At 48.3% G+C, this 25,529-nt stretch overlaps 3 protein-coding genes across 6 annotated transcripts in view; 1 reads left to right on the top strand and 2 right to left on the bottom strand.

The window, feature by feature from the left end:
* Positions 1-10,804, bottom strand: part of LOC106499560 (myosin-IIIb-like) — a 28,304-nt gene extending 17,500 nt beyond the window's left edge. The window contains exons 1-12 of the mRNA XM_067316445.1: positions 10,649-10,804; positions 10,490-10,555; positions 10,216-10,346; positions 7,025-7,127; positions 5,547-5,649; positions 4,914-5,070; positions 4,472-4,574; positions 4,035-4,163; positions 2,524-2,632; positions 1,150-1,266; positions 621-721; positions 77-163 (exon numbers count right to left, since the gene is read on the bottom strand). Of these exons, the coding sequence (XP_067172546.1) occupies positions 77-163; positions 621-721; positions 1,150-1,266; positions 2,524-2,632; positions 4,035-4,163; positions 4,472-4,574; positions 4,914-5,070; positions 5,547-5,649; positions 7,025-7,127; positions 10,216-10,346; positions 10,490-10,555; positions 10,649-10,804 (1,362 nt within the window). The remainder of the gene's footprint in view (positions 1-76; positions 164-620; positions 722-1,149; positions 1,267-2,523; positions 2,633-4,034; positions 4,164-4,471; positions 4,575-4,913; positions 5,071-5,546; positions 5,650-7,024; positions 7,128-10,215; positions 10,347-10,489; positions 10,556-10,648) is intronic.
* On the top strand, positions 10,708-21,821 carry ARHGEF39 (Rho guanine nucleotide exchange factor 39). Of its 4 annotated transcripts, none has more exons than XM_067316256.1 (10): positions 10,708-10,726; positions 13,986-14,040; positions 14,149-14,328; positions 14,908-15,002; positions 15,425-15,545; positions 16,478-16,596; positions 18,280-18,350; positions 18,939-19,067; positions 20,029-20,258; positions 21,471-21,821. In XM_067316256.1, the coding sequence occupies exons 3-10, from the start codon at positions 14,182-14,184 to the stop codon at positions 21,636-21,638; spliced, it is 1,080 nt and encodes a 359-aa protein (XP_067172357.1). In that variant the 5' UTR covers positions 10,708-10,726; positions 13,986-14,040; positions 14,149-14,181; the 3' UTR covers positions 21,639-21,821. The 4 variants fall into 4 exon arrangements, with proteins under 4 accessions (XP_067172357.1, XP_067172356.1, XP_013816548.2 ...); XM_067316255.1 differs by lacking the exon at positions 10,708-10,726 and adding an exon at positions 10,927-10,945; XM_013961094.2 differs by lacking the exon at positions 10,708-10,726 and adding an exon at positions 12,970-13,259.
* Positions 21,822-23,285: 1,464 nt separating this feature from the next.
* Positions 23,286-24,332, bottom strand: MRPL17 (mitochondrial ribosomal protein L17). Its single transcript, XM_067316257.1, has 3 exons — positions 24,096-24,332; positions 23,948-24,016; positions 23,286-23,867 (listed from the first exon to the last, which is right to left on the bottom strand). Exons 1-3 carry the CDS (start codon positions 24,267-24,269, stop codon positions 23,595-23,597), a joined length of 516 nt encoding a protein of 171 aa, XP_067172358.1. The 5' UTR covers positions 24,270-24,332; the 3' UTR covers positions 23,286-23,594.
* Between the last annotated feature and the right edge of the window lie 1,197 nt (positions 24,333-25,529).

Here is a 25,529-nt window from a genome sequence, read left to right as displayed (position 1 = left end):
CTCCCAATGGCGGAATGAGGAAGTCTCCTCTCGGCTGGATGGAGCACCTCACTTCTGTCAGTCTTATATCACTCACCAGAATGGGTTCGTTATTGCTGAACTTAATAGTTTCCCAAGGCAGCTCTTCCTCCCTGTAGGCAGCCTGCTCCAGCTGAAAAATGTGCTAAGATAGAGAAAGCAGAGATTGGAGCCCCCACACTTGGTTAGACAACCCTGAACATCTTCATTCCCACCTTGAGCCGAGGACAGAGGCATGGCTCTCTTATTCAGGGATCAGAGGCCCAAGATGAAATTGCTGTTCTGCATGCCCATCCATAATCTTGTTGCTCACTGCTGCTGCCACATAAGAGATGTTCCTGCTTTAGGTCACCACAATGTTCATGGGTTCCTACTCTACTAGTCTGGTCATTACTTGACCTATCTGCTCCTACTTTCCCTGCACCAGTGGTTCCTCTGCCATGGCAGATAAGGTTGCTGCTCTATACCCTGCTGTGCCAAGCACAATTTCTATCTTTCCAGGCAATGGTCCTTGTTTCCTCCCACTCTCCTTCATGTACCAGGTAGATCAGTGCTCTGCTTTCTCCCGCCACGCCACGTGAGATCATCCACTGCAGACTTACATGGTTGAAGAAGTGCTGCAGCTGCTCGTTGGCCAGGTTTATGCAAAGCTGTTCAAAACGATTCACTGCAAAGTTTTCAAACCCAAAAATATCCAAGATTCCTAGAAGAGGGGAGATGAGCATGCCATGGAGCCTGCAGACCATCCCTACAGGTAGCTAAATACCCCAACACATAACTACTGTCATATGGCCGTTGGGGCCCACAGAGCCAAGTTGTCAGCTGCACATCTCTCAAAGTTCCTTTTGGAGAACTAGCTAGGAGATCCCCCACATCAAGCCCCAGCTCCTCTGCAAAGCGAGAGCATCCCAGAACTATAGTCTCACAGTTACTTCTGACCAATCGGCTGCCCTGGGCTGGCTCCTGCCCTACAGACTTCACTCTGTTAACTAGTATCTCCAGCACGATCATCTCTTTGAAAATGTAACCCTGAATGCAATCTTCATGACACCTCATATTGCGCTATTCCTCCATCATGGCTCAGGGATGCATCTTTGAGGGCAGAACAGGAGCAAGACAAGCAGAACTCACCTATCTCCCTCAGCTCCACCTCAGGATCCACATTCTCAGCCAGTAGCTCATTGATCTTGGAAACAATCCAGCCAAATACTCGGCCATATGCCACCTTTGCAATGGAGTCTCGAGCATCTGTACAGGGCAACAGAGAATGACAGTGACTCACTGAAGGGCTCCAAGGAGAGTGGGGAACACAGCATACAAGCTGGCTCAGCACATCCACCTCTAGCAACAATGTCTAATAGTTTATGAAGTTGTTTTGGAGATGGCAACTAATCAGATGTCTGATGATCTTCCCTGCCCTCTGCAAGCTCAGACAGAACTCCTCCATTCTGAAGTCTTCATGATATTCCTACAAGACCAGATATGGGTACTAGAGTACTTGTAAAAATCACATAAAATGGAAAAGTTCATTTCAAAAAAAAAAAAAAAAAAAAAAGTCTAGCTGCTTTTTAGAATATCCAGAGACTTGTTTCCTCCTCTGCCTGTCTACTGAGTATAAGCCCTATCACAATCAAATTCAAGCTAAAGCCTCCAAGTAGTATTTGGAAAATTGAATGGTTCCACTGCAAACACTTGAACTTCCTGCTAGCCCACAGTGGCTGTCTGAAGCATTTAAACAAGGAGAATGCAATTGCTGAAAAATGTGCTGACATTCTAAGAAGAGGGAGACCAAATCGACATGACCCATCGATGCACTACTGACTGGAGATGTTTATTTTATTGTCTAGAGAGATGCAAGAGGAGACATTTGGGAAACAGAAGTAAATAATTCTAAGTTTTCACTTTTTTGTTCTATTTTTTTTTTAAATCAATAATCTAGAAATTCTGGGATTTCATGTTTATTTTTAAAAAATGTCTTTTATTTTAACTCAACCTTTTTGTGAAGATTATCTTGGGTTAATTTCTTTTCTTACTGAAAGAGAAAGTAACACTTCACACTTATTATTTTAAACATACTTCCCATACATTTCACTCCTTCCCTGACACTGTGCTATGACACTGATCTTCTTAGTTATTTCTTCAACTACTACCTAGGATTCTGTACCTTGCCAGCACTCTGCAGCAGCAGCCTTCCCCTCTTTTGCACAAATATCTACAGTTGTCTTCAAGACTGGATTTGAGGGAGAAAGCAAGGATAATTTCCTGGTTTCTCAGTTAAGCTCTACAATCTCCTGGAGAGCAAACAAAAGCAGTGTTCATGATCCTATGTGTCAATGAGTCCAAGAGGACAAGCATAGATATACTTACCTTTATGCAAGAGAAACAAGGAAGCTGCACAGATAGAGATCTTTACTACGAAGAAACTGCACATGAGTAGGGACACCCTTTCATCAAACGCAGGACAGTCTTTCTACTCAGTACTTCTATGATTCATATGTTTCTTACCTTCCGCCTGCTGCCTGGTGTGAAAACGCTGAATCTGCTCTCCCCGGGTCACTGACATTGTGCAAATGAGACATTTCAACAGTTCATCTTCTTGAACTCCAAACTGACCCTGGGAGAGAGGAAATAGATGGGGATAGCCAATACTGAACCCTTATGTGGGGACTGTATCTCCTTGTGCATGTGTGACACCCAGTGTAATGGAGCCATGATTCAGATTGAGGCCTCAGAGTTCTGCTGTAATATAAATATTACTTTAACATCTGGCAGCAGTAGAGTCAGATGTATGCTCTGAGATCCTCACTATCCCATGTAGTGATCAAACTCGCTCTTGCTCACTCTTTGAAATACTTTGCATTTTAATTTCCCAGTGCTGCCACCTTTCACCTTCCGTGGAAGCTATACACCAGTCCCTGCTGAATGGTTTAATGACTTATTATTGTATAGCACCACAATGAGGTGGCTTTGCAGGTGCTAAGGGGAGCTTCAACAGACTTTAGAGTCACATGAACCCACAGGAGACAGGAAACAAAGGGAACTCAGGTGCAGCTGAACTCCTTAGTAATTGTTTTAACAGGAATTCCCTTCCTGTGGGCAATAAGTGAAGAGCAAGACAAAAACGTTGGCTGCTGAACAGATGTAGGTGGCTGTTTCATGTATGGCGTAGGCGGGAAACAGGCAAAGAGATGGGAGTGAAACAGAAAAACAAGGGCACTGTGGCTTCAAACAGGTCAAAATAAAAAGACACAGAGAAGACAGAAATATTTGTTAAATCTTTCTGTTCTGTATTGTTAACAAAACAGATAATATATCCATCCCATATAATAAAAATGAGATGGTCCAGGGAAATACGCACTTCTTAATCTGATGTTAATTTGGGGCAAAATAGCAGAATGTTTAATTCAGGATTAACAAAAACTGATAGCAGCTAAGATGGTATCTTTGGACAAGATTACAAGTCTAGCAGACAAAACTAGTGTACAGATACCATACACTTGAATTTCTCCAAGGCACCACACTTAGTACCACATGACTCTCGATTTTAAAAAGTTTGCTTTATATGACGTCAAGAAGATATGTGTAATATTGCCATATGCAAGATAATATTTCTGAGGAAAAGAAACTAAAAGCCTCAGAATCACTGTACAGCTTAGGTGCTGCAAGACTCAGTTCAGTGGTACAGCTAATATTGTCCCTAGATACACAGAAAATAGAGGCTGAGAATTGGCTTTTTGGGTATCACTAGCTGTGGACACAGAGGCAGTCATGGGGTCATACTGTGCATTTCTGCAAAAATCTCCTTGTTCTTCAGGAGTCTTTAAGAGACAGAAACCTCCCCTGCAATCACTGGCAGGAGCAGCCCCCCAGATCCCTACAGGAAAACACCAGCACCTTACACAAGAATTTAAGAGCACTTCTTAACAAAAATATTTTCTAAGGATGATGCAGTCACACTGCTAGCAGGGACCAGTATCACATCCACAATGTTTCTGTCAGCTCTTCTTGTGACTCACCGCTGCAGCTTTCAGCCATCCCTGGGAAGCTTCACTCACTTTTACAGACCCGTTGTTCTCCTGAGGCTCAAAGGTCACATTGCCCAGAGACAAGACACCAGCCAAGATTGCCTGCATGTCCACTTGTTCCTAAAACACACAACAGGGGAGACTGAAAAGCTATCATCACCCAGTGCGTAGCATATAACATCCATAGTGTAGATACAACCTGCCCCAAAGAGCTTCCATATTTCTTAGATCACAAAAGGTGGAGAGGTGAGGGAAAGGCACAGGCAGCCTGCAGGGGGAGGCTCTACACGAAGTCTGCAAGATTCAGGTGGTTTGGAAGCACCATAGAAAGTTCAGAGGGTAGAGAAATGGGAAAAAAAACAGCATCCAGAAAGAAACCGTACATCTGCAGGATGCAGAGATAGAAGTGAGGTGTCCCTGGAACTCACCTGTTCTTGGAAGCCCACCATGTCAAGGGCATTGCACACCTCTTGATATTTGTGCTTCCAATGCTGAGCTACATCTTCAGTACCAAATCGTCCACTTATGTACCTGAGAAAGTGTATATCCCATACAAAATCGTCACATAATCAGCACAGCCATCAGTCCTACCCCAAAGTAACAAAGCAGATCAGTGGCAGCAGAGACATGAAAGGGAAAAACTTTTCCAAGGTCATACAAATGAGAAACAAAGAAGAGATTCTAGACCTGCCAGCTTGCAAGCTGATCCATAAGATCTCTTCATGTGTCCCCATTCAGATCCTGCTCCCGCTTCCATTCATTTGTTCACCCCTACCAGGCTCTACCCTGGCAGGGCCATAGGCTCCGCTATGCTGCTTCCCCCTCCACCCCACAACATGAATACTAAACGGGGGTCTGCCTTAGAAGTACCTGTAAAGTGAGGGATCCAATAGCCCATACATCTCCTTTTCCTCTGAAGAGAGTCCAGCAAACATGTAGTAGAAGATATGGAAATTCCTCTCTCCAGTATCTTGTTGTACCACCCGTGACTTCTCTAACAGATACTCGCTCAGCTTTGCACCTCTCACTGTACTCAAGAAGGTGACAAGGTAAACTTTGCATCTGGAAATATAAAGCTGACCGAGCTGTTCCCCATCACTTATTTGGTGATAGAAGCATAGAGTTGCCTAAAATAAGTATCTTGTGTACAACACTCTTAAGGCTGCCCAGCATCCTGGTAGTGTTCTTCTCCATGCTTCCCATTATCTTAAAGACATCTGCTTACCTCCATTAGAAACAATCAGGGCTTCAGGCATGATGGAGTACAACTGACACCTCCTCTCCACCATGACCCTAATACCCTTCCCATACCCCACACTGTCTGAATCCAGGTCTTATCCTAAAGCCCTAGTTGCTGTAGGATTTTTCTTAATTGCACACCCTTCCCACAGAGTATCAAGTTTCCAAATTTTACCCACCACAAGTTCTGGCTGCTGACTCCAGTCCCTCCAATGCCTACCCATCCCCCAAACTAGTCATTTCAAATGTTGCCCTTGACCTTACCTGTATTCTTCTGGAAACGCAGCTGTATGTATTTTCCAAAGCGGCTACTGTTGTCATTCATCACAGTCTGGGCATTGCCAAAAGCTTCGAGCAATGGATTTACCTAGAACAGGCATACAAATAGCACAAGCACTCTTGAAATTAAGTGATCTAATCTAACCTATTTGGAAAAGTTTAACCCGAGCACTTGATGTTTAGCATTCTTCTCAGTTACTGATGGAATAGGAAGCACTTCATCAGTACTCAAGAGCATCTATTTTATCATATCCTGGATAAAAGAATTGAAAGAGACAAATATATTTGCATATACTCATATGGGAGCAAAGAATGCTTGCTGGCTGGAGGAAAAGGGACTTGGGGTACATGCTGGGTAACCTGCTGAACACAACTTTACAGCACCACACTGTAATCCCAAATGGGCTAACTCAGTCCTTCAATATATCTACAGAAAACAAGTAAGACGACTGTTTTATTTCTTCATTGTCACCTCTAAGTTTTCCACAAGCAGCTCACCTGAACTGAGGTGAACTTTGCTGCAAAAGGAGGTGTAGCACATTGGCTACAAGCATTGCCAGTCAAGTCTGCCAGGGTTCATTAGGCCAGGCACAACACTGAGCAGACACAGCTATTCTGCTTCTAGAACCTGCTCAGGTCAAAAACTGCTTGTTAGTGTGGCCCAAGCCACCTCTAAGCAGAGCCATCAAGTATATCAAGTTCCCGCAACTCAGAACACAACACAGGCATTTATCTCAGATCCACCATGGATGACACTACACTGAAATAACAAGCTGTTCCACAGCCCAAAGCACAGCACAGGAACACCTCTATGGCTCCACAGGAAACCTGAAAACAGACTTTATAACGAAACAGACCAAGAGTTTGACCTGCTTAACTTATCACATGGAAGGTTAAGGTATGATTTGCTCAGAAACTTCTTGGACAGCAATTCAAATAGAAATACTTTAGATCAAATATCAAAATCAGATAGTAAAGGTATATTGAAGTAGCAAAGATGAAGCTAGCCAGGAATAGCAGGTATGCTTCTGAGAGTAAGTATTTTACTAGTCAATGAAAGGTTACCAAAGGCTGCGTGGATTCTCCATCCCTGCGTATCATTAAATCAAGGCTTTGTATCTCTAATACAAAAAAAGTCCTTGTTCTACATCAAACAGGAAGTGATTCCAAAAAAGCCCCTAATCCCTTTTTACAGACATCACGCTAAAATGATCACAATGGTTATGTCATTTAAGAACCAGCCCACTACATTCCAAGCAAACAGAAATACTGATCCTTCCACCCCTTCTAATTTGCGGTCAGCTATTTCACCATTCTTACCCCCTATTTCCTTATAATGTGGCTAAAGTTTTGTTCCCCTGCTTCCAGCATGATAATGCATCGGGAGGACCCTTGAGCCAAGTACAAGCTGCTTGCAGCAGCGTTACTTCTCCATTTATAAGCATCACCCTGTAACGACCTACCTGTAAGATCTGCTGCTCCAGCTGTGAGTTGCCTTTACATAGGTTCATTATGTGCTGCAACAGTAGCTTTGTACTCTCCGTTTTCCCTGCGCCACTCTCTCCACTGCCAAGAAAAAGCAAAGTTAAGTTCCACCAGCCATAAAGTGTAGTTATCCTGTCCCTTACGTCTTAGTGCCTGCCCCATCGCTTGAAAGCACTCTCCTACATCCAAGTGTGTCACACTTTTCTCAGCTACACCGCATATGTGAGTACCAACTTGCACCACAGCTTTATACAGCGGGCTCCACAAGGTACTGATCCGTCCCCAGAGGAATTTTTCCTCATCCATTGGGGGGTATGCATACGCTCCACACTATCACTTCTGGATGAGGTACACCAAACAGCATTTGCTCTGCTTCTTAAGGAAAAAAAACATATCTAGCTCTTGGAGAACAACACCCTTCAAAAGCATTCTGGTTCACAGATTCCCTCACATATGCTTGGGTTGACAGCTTCCCCTTACTACAAAGAGATTTGCCCCATCCTTCTTATATCCACAACTGAGTACTGATCTCATGACAATGCAGCAGTCTCAAATCTCAGGCCTTTCACTTATCCACGTGCTTCAGCTGTTTTCGAACACTGGAATACAGCCGCAAAGCTGCTCTCAGGCTAACAGCTGAGGCACTGCACATCATTCTGGCATCACATATTTCCAGCACCTCCGCCTCTAAGTCAAATAAGCAGCATATGCAAAGCAGTTTCCCCAGTCCTGGGAAGACTGAGGATGTACAGCCTGTCAAGGCAACATGCCCTTGGGCACCATTCTGGCAAAGACCTTTAGCATAAGCATAGGGAAAAAAAACAAATGCAGGAAATGCTGAAGGTATACGCAAGGGCAGGTTTTCGTTACACACCCGACCTTTGAGCTTCCGGTGTGGCTTTACTGCTCTGTAGCTCCCAGTAGCCCGTGGAACAATGTAAATTCCACTAGAGTTTCCAGACAGAAAGCTCTTGGCACTGAGGCAGCGTGGGTTGCTCTCCTGGGCTCTTCTCCCCAGACAAGAGACCAGACAGTGACTAGAAGAGCAGTAATTTCCAGAGGGAGAGCATCATGTTATAATGACTATACCGGACTTGGGAATTGTTCTGGTTGGAAAGGAAAGAAGGAAAAGAACAGGGTCTCAGCATGATGCACAGCTGGGAGCCAGGGTCCCAGTTTACTCCTGTCACTGAGTCATAGCAAGACACTGCTTCTTGGGAGGATGCCAGGACTCACTGCCAGACTCCTTCACAGAAGCCAGTTTTACTCCATGTTTCCCAAGCTCACACCAGCTGCAACCCTGGGCATAGCACAGCTGCAAAGCATTTGAGGCATTTAGCCCCCACGACGGATACCTGATCCCAAGCACATATCAGGCCGCCATCATCTGAATATGTACAACCAAAACAGGACTTGTTGTCAGCTGAGAACATGCCATCCAGACAGTGTCCCTACCCAGTATGCAAAATGATTTGTTTTCAGTGACTTCCCTCCTCAGCAAGGGCACTATCAACCAACATCCCCATGCTCAAGGCCACCCTCATACCCTCCAACAAGAGAAAGAGCATCACTAGGTCCCACAAGCACACTCTCCAGCTGCAGGCGTGTAAATGCCCCAGGCTGTGAAGAAAAGAAAAGTCATCTCCAGGAGACCCAAGTGCCCTACCACAGCATACGGAGGCTGTGACTAAAGCCAGGCTGGAAAGCAACAGGTGCCAGTGGAATTTGCAGCAGAAGATGACCTAATCGTAATGAGCCTTTGTCACTTTGGAGGCAGCTGCTGTGTCCAACATCAGTTGTAGGCTCTGAAACATGCCATCTGGACCTCACAAAGTTGGAGTGACTAAAGGGAGAACAGGAAGGCCAGGGAGGCCGTGTTTATATCCCAGATGAAAGCATACAGGTTCACGCTAGGCTGGAGATGGGCATCTTTCACCTGGAGACTTTTCAAGCACAGGAACAGTGGAATCTAATACAACCCCATGCTGCTTTGATGAACTATGGTCTAACAGGAGCGATTTCCTCCCCTCTCGCACTTCCACCAACCCAAACTTTGCCCATACCAGGTAATCTTATTAGTGAGCACTTTGCTGCTTGCATATAGCAAAACCACAAACTTCCTGCTGTAGGAACAAACAAAACTGTTAATAGGATTGCAGGATGCACAGCAGTAACTCAGATTCTCATCTTTGACACCACAAACTGCTGTCAGAAGATCAATCAGAATACTGATTTTTCAGAGAATGCCCGCAGATGGCTTTCCACGTGGCTGGACCCTTAAGTCTGCTCCCAGTCCCACAGTGATGCTCAGCAGCAATTCAACAAGTCATTTCCCCACCACGTAAAATGAAAATGTTGATAACATGATCAGAATACCAATCTAAAGAAAGAAATACTACATTAAACAGCTGGCAATTGACATTTCAACTGAGATGACATTTAAAGTCTACTCTGAGCTAATCAGAGTAGATAATCAGCTGGTATTTTGAAGCTTTCCCTGCTAGCTGATGCCACCTGTGGTGCTGCGCAGTTCCAACACGACAGCAGTGACATCATGGAGTGAAGTGTTCACGACACTCGAACGCTCTTTGATTACAAGAAACTCAGCTTTCCTTCAAGTACTGAGAACTTCCCAGTAGAATAAGATTTTCCCTGATCAGATTCCCAAAGGTCTCATAGTAAAGAAGAAGTAGTTCTTCGTTACCCCGCTCTTTGGTTGTATATGGGAAGCTCAATTTGGGGAAAACTGTTCTATTCTGTTCTTTATCATCTTTATTACAGCAGTTGCAGCGGGAGCTGCTTCACGAGAGAAGAGCTCCCTACGGCTTTTCCCAGAGCAGCTCAGTCTTTCCAACGCTCTGCCCTCTGCAGCCAGCCCCTTTCAACCCAACACGGGGTTTTGGTTTTTCTGGTTCCACAGGAGCCCCATCTGCCTGTTTTCCGGCCAGCTCGTGAGCGGAGGCACGTTTGCAAACGAAGCTGGGTTCTGACTCACCGAGCCCCTCGAAGCTGAGGTTTGCCCGGACCCGGGCAGCCCTCCGGGGGGGAGGCCGCAGCGCCGCCCGGTCCCCGCGCGCCCAGCGCCCGCCGCGGCGCGGCGCGGGGCAGGGGGACCGTCGGGGACCGTCGGGGGCCGTCGGGGGCCCTGGGGGCGCCGGGGCCGCCTCACCTGATGACGACGCACTGGCCGCGGGGCGCGGCGGCGCGGCAGCCCAGCATGGCGTGGTAGGCCCGGTCGGCCACGGCGAAGATGTGCGGCGGCAGCGCGCCCTTCTCGTGCCGCCGGTACCGCTCGGAGACCTGCGGCGACACAGCGAGGGGCAGAGGGGGCCGCGGGGCGGAGCGGAGCGGAGGCGGAGGGGGCCGCGGGGGAGCGGGGCCGCCCCGCACGCCGCTGCCTCGCGGGAAGGACGGGGCGCCCCGGGCGGCCCCGCGGCACTGACCTCTCTGCCGTAGAGCGGCAGGCGCTGGAAGGGGTTCATGGCGATGAGGATGTCCCCGACGTCGGTCTGGCGGCGAGGGGAGAGGCACAGCCGTGAGCGCCCCGCCGCCGCCGCCCCCCGCGCCGGCCCCGCCGCCCGCCGCGCCGGCCCCGCACTCACGTAGACCTGCTGCCGCAGGAACCGCTCCCGCAGGCTGCCCAGCAGCGCCGCCTCGTCCAGCTCCGCCAGCGCCGCCAGGTCCCCCCCGGCCCCGGCCCCGGCCCCGGCCCCGGCCCGCGGGCGCCGCTCCCCCGGCGGCACCATCCCGGGCACCATCCCGGTCCCGGTCCCGGCCCGCGCCCGCCGCCGCCGCCGCCCCGCCTCGGCCCGCTCCGCCCTGCTCCGCTCCGCCCCGGGGCCGCCCGCCGGGGCGGGGCCGCCGTTTGAACGCGGGGCGGCGGCAGAAGGCCCGGGCCGGTAACGGGCGGCGGCCCCACGCGGGGCCCCAGGGGGCGGCGGGCGGGCGGGCCCTTGCGGAGCCGCGCTGTGGGGCCAGTGCGCCGCTGTGGGCTGGCGGGCTGGGCTGGTGGGGGCTGGGGGGCGGCAGCTGCTGGGGGGCGGCAGGCCGGGCTGTGGGGCAGCAGGTGCTGTGGGGCAGCAGGCCAGGCCGTGGGATGGTGGGTGCTGTGGGGCAGCGGGTGCTGTGGGGCAGCAGGCCAGACTGCGGGATGGTGGGCGCTGTGGGGCTGGCAGGCACTGAAGGGCGGTAGGCTGGGCTGTGGGGCAGCAGTTGCTGTGGGGCTGGTAGGCAGGAGCTGTGGGTGTTGCAGGGAGGCAGTGTGGGGCGGTGGGTGCTGTGGGGCAGCAGGCTGGGCTGGGCTGTGGGGCTGGTAGGCTGGGCTGTGGGGCAGCAGGTGCTGTGGGGCAGCCAGCTGCTCCTCACCCCTGCGAGGAGGGACAGCTGCTGTGGGGTTTGAACCCCGCAGGCCCTCCCCGGGGGGTGCCCCCGAGCCAGAGGGAAGCAGGTCACGTTGCCGAGACCTCGGGGTCTGGGGCACCTGGCTGTGCCCTGGCCTCCTGCGGGTCTGACCTGGCTCTGCTGGCCCCACGGGCACCCCACACCAGCACCAAGCTGCTCCAAGGGTTTTGAGCGGGCTCTGCCGAGCAACTGCCGGCCCACAACGGCTAGCGGCGGTTTGACTGAAAGATTTCTGGCGGCGAAAGGAAGGCGTCAGTTTTAAATAAGAAGCAGAAGGAGGTAGCAGATAACAGCAACGCTGTGCTGGGAGGTTGGATCTGTTGCGGGTTGCTAGTCCTTAGATGGCGGTTGAAAGCAGAAGGTCACAGTGATGCGAGCTGCCAGGGCTGGGGAAGCACGAGGCTGTGTGCTTGCCTTCTTGCAGCTCTTCCACAGTTGGCTGACTTTTTAAAATTTTTGTCATGGGGAATGATGAATGACAGAAGGGAGAAGGCAACATCCAAACAGTCAAAACTTGTGAAAATAGGGAACTGGAGGAAGGCATGGAGCAATGCACCCTGAGGAACACTTGGTTTTCCCCTGAGGTGGATGCCCGTGGTGGATGCTGCCCTAGTTTGGAGATAGTCCAAATGAAAGGACCTCTGCAAGAGGCCCTGCACACTCAGTGCATGTGAGCACCATGATCTCCTGCTCACTGCAGGGGCCCAAATCAAAGGACCCTGTGAGCCAAATCAGAAATGTGCCCTCTGCTCCGCAAAGAATCCACCAAGCTGTGTGCCCAGTGGCATTAGGGAATTAGTCCTAATTGCAAGCTGGTCTTCCAGGACTCTTCAACTTGTTTTGGTGGTAAAACACCCACTGGTTTCTGTCTAGTTGGGATGCAACAGTAAGGAAATGGAGCGTGTGGACTGCAAGCACGTGGAAATGTCACTGTCCTTGGAGATAGGATATAGTGCTAAGGACATGACCCTTAGCTCTGACCCACTAGGCTGTTAAGACTTCAGAGAAATATCAAGGGTGGTTGGGCTAAGATAATAAAGAGAGATTTTTGGAGACTATTAAAAATATGAAGAAGAAATTCTAGAAATGTTACAGGGAATATTTCTAACAGATCACAGAGTAGTTAACTGTACAGAAAGTATAATCATAATTTCTATTCTGTATCTGGGAAGAAGCAAGCTGACCTGCTTGTGTCACCTGTAGATGAAGTATTTTCCAGTCTTCCAGCAGGTTTCAGACAGGTCTAACCCTAGAGACTTGAAAGAGTTATTGTATAATATATCTTGGCATACTGGGAGTATTTGCACTGTTTTATGCAAAAGAGATATGGTCAGACCTGTTGGGTGTGGGGTTTTTTTTGTTTGTTTGCTTGGGGGGGGGGGTTGTTTGTTTTTAACAAATTGGGCTGCAAAAGGTAAATGGTTCACGATCATGACATCAGCCTCTCCTGGCTAAAAATACTGTATGAATGATCATTTTAGTCTTATCTGTGAGTACTCTGCAACTTCAGGCTGATGCTGAGCTCTTGCTTAGTGTTATCTGTATTTCTACCTCTCTGGCTAACCAAAATGTCAGGTCTGCCCTATTACAATGACGAAGACCTGGCCTCAGCTAGACTTCTTGTTTCCTGAACGGCTGTGAGAATAAACCTCTGGAGAAACTCTTGCTACTATAAAGTACTGCCTGTGTCCCTTCAGCTATACGGACTTTTGCTAGCACATCAAATGACTCTCTGTACACATTTTCTGCAAAATTTTTATTTGTTTCAAATATTGGCCTTTATCTTTCAGGTGTTACATGGCTTATATTCAGGTATCTGAAATGTCTTTAGAATGAAGACTGTATTTGAGGAATACAAACTTTCTACGTTAGTATAGCCCATCCCTACAGGAGCCAAAACCTTTGTGGGGGATATTTCAAGACAGTGAGGCAAACTTCCACAGAAACTGCAGACAGATTGTATCTTGCTTCATGCTGTGGCAAGCATGCAGCAGGCTGTTTTGCCTTTTGTTTAAAAGATGGAGCGATATTTAACCAACGCTCTGGTAACACATGCCTCTTTCTCTGGTGACAAAATAGTTGATGTTTCTTCTGCATATAACAAAACCACGACCTTCTTGTTGCGGCAGCAGAGAAGCCAGTTAATAAGGGTAGTATGATTCATAGCAGTTGCTCAGTCTTTCTCATCTTTGAGACCACAAACTACTGTTAGAAAATAATCATGCAAATCACTGACTTCTCAGAAAACCTCTGGGGAAAACAAGCAAGAGCTCTCTCTCTCTCTCCCAAGACAATTCCTGTGGCTGGTTTCTACTTCTAGAAGGCCTACCAGCAGCACCTCTTTCACCCCCCAACTTCCTTGATTTTTTTGAGAATGTTACATGTAGAATCAGGCAAAGCACAGGAAGCAGTAGCTTGTGGGCTAGAAAAATGGGTGGGATTGAATGCTTGAGATTTGCTCACAGACCCGTCATCATGTACTATTTCTCTTGCTTTCACAGTCTGATCTTTCTAACACTGTTCCTCTGGTTGATGCAGGACTCCTGTATCTACAAACAGGAATGCACAAGAAAGCTGTTAATAACAATCCCTGGTAACTGACTTCCCTTCTCCCATAGCAAAGTGTAGTTTGTAGCTCAGAATCCTACCCTACAGCCTAGGCTGTGCATTTGTCATGTGTCTGTCTCTCTTGGCTCTTCAGGATACTTCTCTGTATCTCAGCCCTGAGTCTACCATGAGTGATTCACCCCTGCCATTTACGGCTGGAGTAAACACTGTTGAAGAGCAGAGGGCTCGCTGGGAGAGAAAGCGCAGCCGGACAGCCAAGGAGCTACTGGAAACTGAACACAAGTATCTTGGGCAGCTGGATCTGGTGGTCACAGTGAGTATTTTGGCTCCTCCTGAGATGTGGGTGCTTTCAGGCAGCATATTTTCATGGGGAAGTGTCATAGAGCAGGACTCTGATGCATCTCTACAGCATGGGACAAATCCCAACTCTTCATATTGTTGGGGCTGAACTGCTGGCAGTATTTTTTACCTCCTCTGTTACATCTGATAGCTTGTGTTTTTGGCCCCTTGGCTTCGTCCATATCCAGTTGTAAGTCATAAAGCTGTGCTTGTATGGGGCACGTAGCTCTAGATGTTTGAGATCTATGAAACAGAGGGGCACAGAGGAGACAAAGATAATGAACAATGTGGTTAAAAACAGATGTGTCGAGGAATATTGAAATAGACTCAGTCAGTACTGTAGTGCTGTTACACGTGTGTCTGTAAAGTTATGGTAACATTGCCAAGAAGGCTTACATCTGATGATTTTTTGGGTAGGCATTCCCAATGCTTGATATCCTTTTGAGCTCAAGAGAGTGCAGGCTGCAACTTCTGCTGCTGCTGCATGCTGCGAACAACCTCCGAGTGACCTGTGATTGTTAACTGTTTGATGTGTTCTCTCTTTCCTACTTAGTTCTTCGTGACAATTTTAAAGGCCAAAGGGACGCTAAAACCTGCTGTGCTGGAAACCATATTTGGACCCCTAGAATCCGTATATTTGGCCAGCCAGTAAGTGAACAGTCTGATATAGTTCCTTTAATTATATGGGGAGGATTCTATACTGATGAGGAAACAAGATTTCAGGAAGTAAACCCAACATCTTGTGAAACAGGCATTCATTTCTAGCATTGCTAGCGTTGGTGGCACTTGGAGATGTATCGGGAAACTGCTGATTTGTATCCACACGTCTGGATACCCAGTTGCTGTCTGCATACTGGTTTTAAACTCAGTAACTCTGCTCTGCAGTATTCTATAAAAAGGGATGCTTTCTGTAGCTTACACTGTGACCATTACGTACATGCTGTGGATGGAAACTGGATGTGAGGTGGTGACTGACGAACGAAAGTCAGGGTAGGAGCTAACCATAGGGAGCTGAAAAAATGCTGTAAGTGATGTATTTCTCCATAGTTATCTTTCCTCCTTGTGCACAGGGTTCTCTCATTTCACCTGGAGAGAGGGAATTTGGGACTAGGACTGGAAAATTTATGTCAGAAATTGGAGCTTTATGGCCACTATTCTGAGAATTTGGAGCAGGCAAATAAAACCTTGAAGGTAATCATTTCCTGTGCCCTTCCTGTTCTCTCCTCCTTCTCTTTCTCCACTTCTGAAACAGCTACATTCTTCCCTTTCTCTTACTTCTGTTTCTGGAGTGATCAGTTTTCTTCCGCTTTCTGTGCTGCTGCTATTTTCCCAGTCTTTCTGTCATGACAGCACGATGAAAGCATCTCATTTAAAGTTTCAAATTTTTGATGCTTGTTGTTTCAGGCATGATTTTTTTTTTTTTGTGGGGAGCAGAGCTTTTCCAAACAGTTCCAGTGGAATTTCCTTTTTCCTTCCCCTGTTCTTTCTTTTCTACAGTAGAAAAAAAGATTTCCCTCCCCCCCTGCTTTTTTTTTTCTCTCCTCTTTCCACCTTCCTCTTCAGATACAGTCTGTCTTCCAAGAGATTTTGGAAGGATATATTTTTTTCTGAAATCCTGAAAAATTTACCTGGAATTCATATCACCTGACTACCAGTTCTTGTCAGAGCTTGTTCACAGCTGTAGGAAGTATTAGAATATGTTTCTGCTCTGCTCGTATGCATATGCATGCACTTTTGGTGTCCCAAGGGGAAAAATAAGCCGATTTGGATACTTGCCTTGAAGCAATGAAAGCACAGGGCTGCATTGCTTTGTGTTGAGATGAGTGACAAAAGCCACTGATGGACTCCTTGCTTTTTATCTGTAAGCTACCCTTCTTTTTTTCTTTGTTTCTGTGTGCCCTGTAAACTAGCTTTATGTTGCTGTGCATGAACAGGGGTTGTCACTACCAACTACCCTTGGGAAAATGGTGGTTAGGAGAAAGGGAACAGTTTGTCCATGGCCACAAAAGAGGTTGCTGATGCTTGTGTTTAGGACTGGAGTTCTGTTTTCTAAGCTCTGGCACAGACCATTAGAGTGCATATTTCTTCTGCAGTCTCAAGGCTGTGTGCTCTGTCACATACAGGAGCAGTTGAAGAAGAACAAGTCGTTTCGACGGTTTAAGAAACTCCAGGAGTCTCGACCTCAGTTTCAAGGGAGGAAGCTAGAAGACCTGCTTCCTTTGCCCCTGCAGAGATTGCACCAGTAAGTAAGCAATTCTGAGTCTTCACGGTGCTGGTCTGAGAAGCGAAAAGGAACATAACATATGAGTAGTGTCTTGATTGCTACTGGAGGTAGAGTTCCTCAGTGTGTCTTCAAATTGGAGCATACAGACTGCAGTGAAACAGGCCTGTAGGTGTGCCTGTAAAGTGGAACCAGTGTACTTGTATGGGAGATGATGCAGAGAGGTGGCTATGTTTAGCCCTGGCTCCCAAGTCCTTCATTTAGCTCTGAGGTAGAATTGAAGTGGAGGCTTTCTGTCATCTTAGTAAGTGACTGAAGCTAGGCCCTGGACAAGAGCAAGCTGTCTGAAGTGCTGCAGAAATGGGACTGTCTGATGGAGATGGTCTCTCTCTGCTTTTGTGCAGGTTGCTGATCTAGAACATTGTGACTCTTCCTTCTTGTAGATAACTGCTCTTGGGAAGAAATGAGATTAATGAAGTCAGGGGAGCTTTTCTCCCATCTCTGGTTATCAGGACCATATGCTTTCCTCTTATTTGGTGCCTGTCACTTTTCTCAGTCTGGACACATCCAGCCTGGATTGTTGCATTCTCCCTTTGAGGCATCCTTTGAAGGGCAGGACAAGAGGGTGCTGCATGCACTCAATAGCTGTCCTTTCTTGGGAGGGGTACCTGGGTAATAGAGAGCACAGTTAGTTTGCTGGAACTCCAGTTGCTGCTGTTGTAGGTCAAGTAGCTGCTCTTATCAATGCTAAAGCAAATTTGAGAGAGGAAGGACAGTCTGATTTCTTTGAAGATAATTGTGTGCGAGTATACCACAGTCTTTCGGGTAGCTTTATTTAATGTCTTAACCAGCTTGTCAGATACAGATGCAGAGCTGCTTGGTTAGACTTGTGGCAGGGCGGGGGGAGGTTGTGCGTGTGTGAAATTTGTATATGTTCTCGTGGAGTCTTTCTTCAGTCTGAGTCTCAAAATAAATGTTTAAATGTTTCCTAAGCTCCTGATCTGCCTTCTTTGGGAGGATAGTGAGTAAAATGCTCTGTGGGAACAAGGGGACCAGTCAGGCTTGGCAGTGTGAATGAGGTTGTGTGACCTTCACTATTGTCAATGGGTGCCAGTAGGATTGCTGGACACTGACTGTTTCCCAGGCTTGCTGATAATCTGTCTGGAAACTTCTTGGTTCTTATTTTTCTTTCTAGATGCATGTTGGTGTTGCCTTGGTTCTGACTTGTATGTGGCAATGGGGATTGCAGCAAAGGGCCTTGAAAACTATCTATAAGATTTATATAATTAGTGTACCACATGTCTGGAGAATGACAGAACTGGTCCGCTATCTAGGTGGCCCAGGATGGAGGAATGTGTGATGACAGGCTTTTGATCAGAGCTGGTAGGCTAGAAACTGCCTTTAGATGGCAGAGTTCTCGCATGAAAAAGAACTGCTTTTTAGGGTGTGATGCTGGGTATCACAGAGGTGAGAGAACATAATGCTATAGATTTATGGAAAAGGGGAGGCAATTTACTAGGTACCTTGAGGATGACAGGGCTGAAGTCGGGGGTGGCTTGGCCCTTCAGGTTCAGATTGCATAGTTCGGATTTTTTTTTTTTTCTCCCAGTGGAGAAGAAAGTATGGGTCATCATCTTTCACGAACAGGAGAGGCTGCTGTTCCCGGTATCTGTTTATGAAATAAAACTACTCCTTCTATCTTAGGTACAAACACTTCCTCAGAGACCTGCTGGAGAACACCAGCCCAGACAACACAGAGTACCAGAAACTTGCAAGTATGTTTCCCCCTTATAAATGCTGCTACTTTGATCAGTGTTAACCTCCCTGCTAATCCTCATCTTCCATCTACTTCCCACAGGAAAAAATATATCCTCTTCTGTCTGAGGTTTTAGGGCCTTACTGTTTCCCATCACCATCTTGATCAAGAGATATATCCCAGGAGGCAGGTACAGGGAATAGTAATGGAGAGTGACAGACTGGGGGAAGGGCCTAGAGGTTGCATCAGAGAAACAAGAGCTCTGTCGCTCAAGTGCTTCAGTTTTTCCTAGGTCCTTTATCATCTACCAGCAGTCAACATCACTTGTAGTGGGGCATTTTTTCTTTATTTTTGCCTTCAAATTCAGAAAATTATTCTTTTGCCTAATATTTCATTGGCAAACATATGTCTTTTAGAACCATAGAAGTGTTGGTTGAAAGGGGCCTCTGGAGGTCCAATCTCCTGCTGAAATTAATGAGCAACTTCATCACTGATACTCAGCTTAAAATGTTCATTTCTTAATTTCACCTTTCTTTTCACATCAAGATAGATGAGGAGTAGCATGTAGTCACTTGTGCAACCTCAGAATATGCTGCTATAATTTCAGAGGCTGTGAAATGTGTTTCTGAGGTATCTCGATGGGTCCAAGACATCATTCGTAATAGAGAGAACTCACTGCAGCTACTTCGGGTTCAAAAACTGCTCAAAGGACAGAAGACCAAGGTGTTGGCACCAGGTGGGTCTTACTGACAGCTCTGCTTTTCCTCTGCCAAACTGAGATAACTGGAAGTAGGCTTGCCTTCATCTCTGACCCAGTTCATGTTAACCAATGTTCCTCTCTCAGCCCAAATTCCACAGATAGGTGGTGAAGGAATGTAACTAGTAAGTAATTTGGTCACTTTTATTAGTAGTTTTTCGTTTTAAAAAAAGTCTTTTGGTAAGGATAAGCAGCAGCTTAATTGCCTGACATTCAGGTAGAAGGAGCTGATGATATGTCGTCAGCAAGTTAGTCACAGGGAGTCCAAGGAGGTCAGGAGAGTAAGCATTAGGTGAGAATGAGAGAAAGACTTGAATTTTGGAAGAATATAAGTAGCAGTGTTCTGCCTTCTCCATGCAGGAACCATACCCTTTTTGAGTGTCAAGGGCTCAGTGACTGTTGTTTTATTTTAAGCTACAAGCTGCATAGACTTCTGGTCACACCCTATACACGATAATAATCTTTTATCTGTGTGGTTAAACAGTGCCAGAAATCAGAGTATTTGTGTTGACAGCTGAGATGTAGAAGGTCACAGTCACTGGCATGTAAGATCATCTACCTGGATAACAGGTTTCTTTTGTGTGACTGTGTTCTCCATGCCAAGAGCATGCTCCAAGCTACACATGTGACATTGTGAGAAATGTCTCCAGTCTGGACACTTGTGAAATGGTCACTTGGGGTTTCACCCATGCCTTCACAAAACACTGCTATTGCAGAGGTCGTCTAGAAACAGTACTGCATTTGGAGAAGAGCATTGAAGTCACTGTGTTTAAAGGTCTCCAGGACATATCCCCACATATCTGTGAACGTGATTGTGATTGTTGCTTCATACATGTGGACTATTGGGTGAAGGTAGAAAAAAAGGTTTCTGTGGCATTGTTATGCCCTTTTTTGGCCAGTGATTATCTGACAACTGTCTTTATTTCTCTTGCACGCTCAGGGCGCTGGTATATCCGGGAAGGCTGGCTTTTGGTGGTGCCTTCAAAGGGAGAAGAACTGAAGCGCAGGATGTTCTTCCTTTTTTCTGATATCTTTATTGCAACAAAGCCATGCCATCCGCTGCACCTGTTGAACTCAAACAAATTCACATGCCAGGCTGTCTACCCGCTTCAGGAGTGCACCGTGGATAAAGTGTTTGGCCACACACAGAGCCAGGGAGGGCTCCTCAGTGTAAGTCTTCCTTCTTCTGCCTTGCAGAAGCATCAGTGGGGGTCAGACTTGCAAACCAAGTCTCCAGCTGTCTCAGCAGTGGTAGGACTGAGATGACAAAAGGGTGACAAAGCTAAATACAAGAACTAGTCTGAGTTAGGGCAACTATTTTCTTGGGTGAGGTAGGTTGTCCTTTTTCACTTAACAGTATAGGCCCTCCTGAGCACTGTGGAATACAGGCTGCTGCTTGCTTCACTTAGCTCAGATGAGGAGGGACTGCAAAGACTCTGACAGTGTCCTCATCAGAGCATGTTTTGGGGACAGCCCCCACAGTCGCCTGACAAGTAATAAGCAGCATTACAGTGACAGTGGATTGAGTTTATAGGATATCCTGGAAAACAGAGAATGCAGAAACATGTTGGTGGTATCACAATGGATATTGCTCAAGCATCTAACTCCTTATGTATCGCAGAATCTTTAACTGGGGCTAATGCCATAGGTACAGGATTCAAGTTGAGTTCTTCTCAGTTTGCAGCACCTGGAGAGCCGTGTTTTGGCTCATGCTTTGTAAGGAAGACTCTCTGGACAAGCTGTGAATCTGTGGGTGGTGGTAGCAAAGAACTCTTAGGGGCAGCTTGGAACAAGGGAGAAAACTGCACAAACAGCACATAAGAACTAGCATTGCCCACTTCCAAGCATCCTATTAAGTATATAAATCTAAGGGAACTGTCATCTGTAGCTGGAAGGACTGGAGTGAGACAAGTTTGGCACTGGCTCTGTACAGTCCAGCCTCTGGCTTCCCCTAGTACCAACGCTCATTTTCTTTCTCAGGGGGAAAGAAAATGGTGGAAATCTGCATGCAGGGCTGAGTCAGAAGTTCAGTGCTCATGTCTCTTGCTGTATCAGTTACCACCTTGGCAAGGGATGGTACAGAGGGGCACCAGATTCTGCTTCTCTTTCAGCTTTCCTTTCCACACAAGACACTTTTGTTGATGTCCAGTGACCAAGAAGATATTAATGACTGGTATCAGAGTCTCACAGCTGCAATCAGGTAAGCCTTCCTCCTTTTAAGAGGCTGAAGGAATGGGGCAGAACACAAAAGTGATCATATGGACCTGTACAACTGCATCTGTCATATGGCTATAAGGCTGATAGGGAAGACCTGACAGCCAGGATGCAAGGGAATAGGCTTCATGTATTAACTGTGAACTTTCCTTTTGTTTTTCTGTACAGGCAGCTGAAAGTCTGACCCATCTGAGAACAAGAAAATCTGGCAGGACAGCCTCCCCTCCTGGTAGAAGTGTTTGCAACCTTACAGAATGTTCAAGGACATGCAGCAGAACAGTTGCATTCAGAGGGACTACATACAGTGCTTGTGAGATTGAATGCTTTGTCAGCTAGTCTCATACAGGTACCACAGAAAAGCATATGCACATTAAGAATCTGTATATTAAGAATTTGTATCAGGACTTTTCCCATAGCTTAGAAACTTCTAGCTTTTTTTAACTTTTTTTCTCCTCAAGTTATTAAGGACAACTAGAAGATGCCCTAGTTTACTTTCCTCCATTAAATGCTTTTATCCAATTGTCTTTCTAAATTGGTGTTTTCACACTTGTATGTCTACACACACTTGTATGTCTGCCCTCTCTTGCCCCTGGCTCTTCATCCCTAGATCAAAATGGATGTTGTGGGTAACAGCAACACAGGCATAACACAGTATTTTCAGCTAGTGCTACAGAGCTCTTGCAGAGCTAGGGCCGCACTACTCTTACTCCCTTGACAGATTATATATATTTTTTTTATGATTCATAGTCTTCAATTTTATATCAGAACAGTTTGTCAATTGTCCCTCCTCCTCTTAGCAAGTGACAGGTGGGCAGATGAAAGGAAACCAGTTCAGTGCTTAAGATCTTACCTGTCAGTTTCTCATTAATCCCATAAAAAAGTTGACTTGCTGAACTATTTTAAATAAACTGGCAGGGAACACACTCAGGTAACACGCATATCAAACAGGGTTCAGGTTTCTAATCTGAATTCTAAGAGATTATGCAGGTGAAAGAGCATTGTCCTCTGCCTTCAAGGTTTGCAGTAACTGTATCACATTGAAAGTCTACAATGAAAAGCCTGGGCAGCATCTCTGCTCCTGAAGCACAGCAGAAATCTCCAGAGGGCTGAGTTCAGCATACTGGCTCATCAGATTGCCAGTAATACACTGGATATCAGTTTACTAGGGTGAAAAACCTGTTTAAGGAAGAAATAAAGATAGGTTATTTTTCTTGAAAGCAATTGGGCATTAAACCCCCCAAATGGGCTTTTAAAAATGTATAAGCTATGCAGCAGTAGCAGTTCAGTACATCTTTTCTGTTGAAGGGAAAAATGCCTGCTTGAACAAGATGTTAGGTCATCATCCCCAAGGAGTACAATTTCAAGGTCAGTAGAAGTATAAAGGTTTTCCTAAGCTCTCTCTCTGGGACATTAACTTTTTGATAGTAACCTGCCCTCCCCCTTCTTTCCTTAAACAGTACTGTGCATCTTTAACCTCTCACTGGAACAGAAAAGTGGTGCTGTGTGAAATAAGAATCCTGAATAGAGATCTACCAAATTCCAAGTTCTTTAATGTCATTAGATCTTGTCTTTCTATACAGCTCACACCTTGTTATGTACATCTACTCAGTCACCCCAGCTTGTGAACATGGGGAGGGAGCTTTAAAGTACAAGTCAAAGGTAAAACTAGCACTTGAAGTTTCACATCTCCTAGCAGTTACAGCATTGTCTGAGCAAGTACAGCCACCATGCCTTTTTATTCTTAAAGCCTACCACTCTAATTTGCATTCACCATTCTTTTGGAACAGCAAAACTAGCCTAATGTTTCACTGAATGTCCAGCCCTGAAAGCCTGCACACTGGCTTCTAGTAAAGACTTAGCAGCTCAGTCACATAGGCATGGAGATACAGGGCTGTAGGACCAGAAACTGAAACACATCAAGGTTTTTGGTATAATAAACTACTAAATCATGTATACAGGAATATAATCAAAACAGTATCAAACTCACTTTCTGAATAGTGTTTATTTACACAAAGAACATCAACAACAAAGCTCCCAGCTTGATTTCCTTCTCTTGCTGAGTTGTTATTTAAATCACAGGAAGAAGGAAGTAAACCTCGAGCTTGTGCCCCCTGTTATGATAATTCAAGGCTAGGAATCAACCTTGAGACCTCCTAGGGCACCTTCCATTCCTGTGCTCTGGGACAGCAGTGAGCTGCCCCTCCAGGCAAGCCTGCCAGCCTCGTGCATGAGTGGCTCACGCCAAGCCCCATCCCGCTTGCACGAGGCCTCCCTTGAGGAAGAGAGGAGTGCCTACACAGCAGTGCCCTCGGGCGCCCGTGGGGCCGTGGCCCGCTGGATGTCCTCCCGGTAGCCCTTCAGGAGCTGGTTGAGCAGCGTCTTCTCAGAGTCACAGCGCGGGCGGATGAGCGGTGGGTAGGGGTTCCCCTTGAGCTCGATGACAGCCATCTTGGCACGGTCGAGGCTGTCCCGGTTGGGGATCTGCAGCAGGCGGGTGTACTTGCCGGGGTGGGGCTGGAACCGCGGCGCCAGCACCTTGAACAGCTTGTGGATGAGGTCCTTCTCCTGCGGGGCGGCAAGCGCAGGTCCGGCACCGCCACCGACGCCACCAACGGGGCCGGGGCCAGCGCCTGGCTGGTACTTACCGTCAGCCAGAAGTTCGCCATGCGCATGGCCTGCTCGTTGGTGTCCCCCAGCTTGGCGTAGTCGATGAGCTGCGGGGAGAGCAGAGCCGTGACGGGACGTCACGCGGCACAGCCCGGCCCGCCCCCCGCCGCCCCCGCCACTGCTCACCCGCTCCGCGTAGCCCCGCATCTCGTCGGCGCGCGCCCACGGCGCCTCGATGCGCTCGTGCCGCACCAGCGCCGTCACCAGGTTGCGCAGCAGGTCGAGGCGTGAGCGGGGGCCCAGGCCCAGCCGCCGGTGCACGCGCCCGTGCGAGATGGCGGCCGCCACCGACAGCCGCATCCCGCCGCCCTCCTCCCGCCGCCGCCGCCGGGCACCATGGGAGCCGCCTCCCGGCAGCCCCCGCGCGCCGCCGCCGCGGTGCACCAGGGGAGCTGCCTCCCGGCAGCTCCCGCGCGCCGCACGGCACGCCGGGAGCTGGAGTCCGCCCCGCTCGCGCGGCACACAGGTGCGGCGGTACCGGGGGCTAGAGCGGCGGAAGGAGGGGCGAAGCAAGGCCTGTCGGCTCACGGGACTGGGGGGGTCTCCGGTCCGGCCCCTGCCCGAAGCAGGAGCAGCGACAAGGCGGGAGCAAGTTGCTTGCTGGGGGGCACCGCGCCGAGCGTAGTGCTCCTGTGCCGCCTGACGCTGGCAGGAGACGGCGAGCCCGGGCACCACCTCGGTTCACTGGGGAAGGAGGGAGGCCGCACCGGCCAGCGGGGCCCGGACCCGCGAACCGGGAGGTCCGAGTAGGGCGGGGCAGACGTGCCCGGCCGAGGTGGCCCAGGACCCCGGGGGGGGGGGGGGGGTCAGGTGCGGCGCAGACTTATGACGCCCTCAATTCGCAGCACGCAGGCACCAAAGGAGCGGGCGCCTCTCTTAGGCTTGCTGGGTGAGAAAGTGCCGCGCGGCATTCTGGGAGTTGTAGTTACGCGGTGGGGGGGCGTGCCGCAGGGCATGCCGGGAGCTGTAGTTCCGTGCCTGGCGAGGCGCCATTTCCCGCCGCAGCCGGTCCGGCGAAGCTTGCGGCGCCCTCGGGGCTAGGCCGTGGCGCGCGCGGGGAAGCCGGGAGGGTGGCGGGCCTCTCTGTCGCCCCTCACCGCAGCTGGGGCCGGCGGCGGAACGCCGCCCTCGCAGGCCGTTTCTCTGAGCTAGGGGTGAGGCGAGGGCCTCGAGGCAAGTGTGAGGGCCGGGCAATGGCTGCTGGAGCCTTCCTCTCGTCCCCTCTTTCCCCCCAGTACCGGTGGTGGGATGCCAGGGTAGCCTAACGCTCGGTATCTTATCCCAAGGCTGTGTGGGGAAGGCACTGGGACCAGAGTCCTGTCGCACTCAGCAGGTGTTGGAGCCACCATCGAACCAGCGGAGGTGGGTAAATGCCTTATTTCCGCAAACACAGAGACACAACGTATTCTGCAATAGCTTATGTCCTCGTAGTCCTGCCCTTGGCAGTGTGCAGTTCAGCTCCAAGAGCAATGCTAGAAGACAGTGGGAGGAGGTTTCCTGTTGCTCCCAACCCGCATTTCCATTTTTTGGGAAACAGGTTATGTAACAAAAGCAACTACA

The sequence above is a fragment of the Apteryx mantelli genome, chromosome Z, assembly GCF_036417845.1.
Source record: "Apteryx mantelli isolate bAptMan1 chromosome Z, bAptMan1.hap1, whole genome shotgun sequence".
Lineage (NCBI taxonomy): Eukaryota > Metazoa > Chordata > Aves > Apterygiformes > Apterygidae > Apteryx > Apteryx mantelli.
The sequence above is the reverse complement of the archived record's forward strand: the minus strand, read 5'-3'. Positions and strand labels throughout refer to the sequence as shown.

What these genes read in the sequence shown, in the direction of transcription:
- ARHGEF39 (XM_067316256.1), top strand. Translation starts at nt 14,182, where the DNA reads ATGAGTGATTCACCCCTGCCATTTACGGCTGGAGTAAACACTGTTGAA. An exon ending in TCCGTATATTTGGCCAGCCA is followed by an intron (nt 15,003 to 15,424) that starts GTAAGTGAACAG and finishes CCTTGTGCACAG; the next exon opens with GGTTCTCTCATTTCACCTGG. An exon ending in CCCCTGCAGAGATTGCACCA is followed by an intron (nt 16,597 to 18,279) that starts GTAAGTAAGCAA and finishes CTTCTATCTTAG; the next exon opens with GTACAAACACTTCCTCAGAG.
- MRPL17 (XM_067316257.1), bottom strand. Translation starts at nt 24,269, where the DNA reads ATGCGGCTGTCGGTGGCGGCCGCCATCTCGCACGGGCGCGTGCACCGG. An exon ending in TGCGGGGCTACGCGGAGCGG is followed by an intron (nt 24,017 to 24,095) that starts GTGAGCAGTGGC and finishes CTCTCCCCGCAG; the next exon opens with CTCATCGACTACGCCAAGCT. An exon ending in TGGCGAACTTCTGGCTGACG is followed by an intron (nt 23,868 to 23,947) that starts GTAAGTACCAGC and finishes GCCGCCCCGCAG; the next exon opens with GAGAAGGACCTCATCCACAA.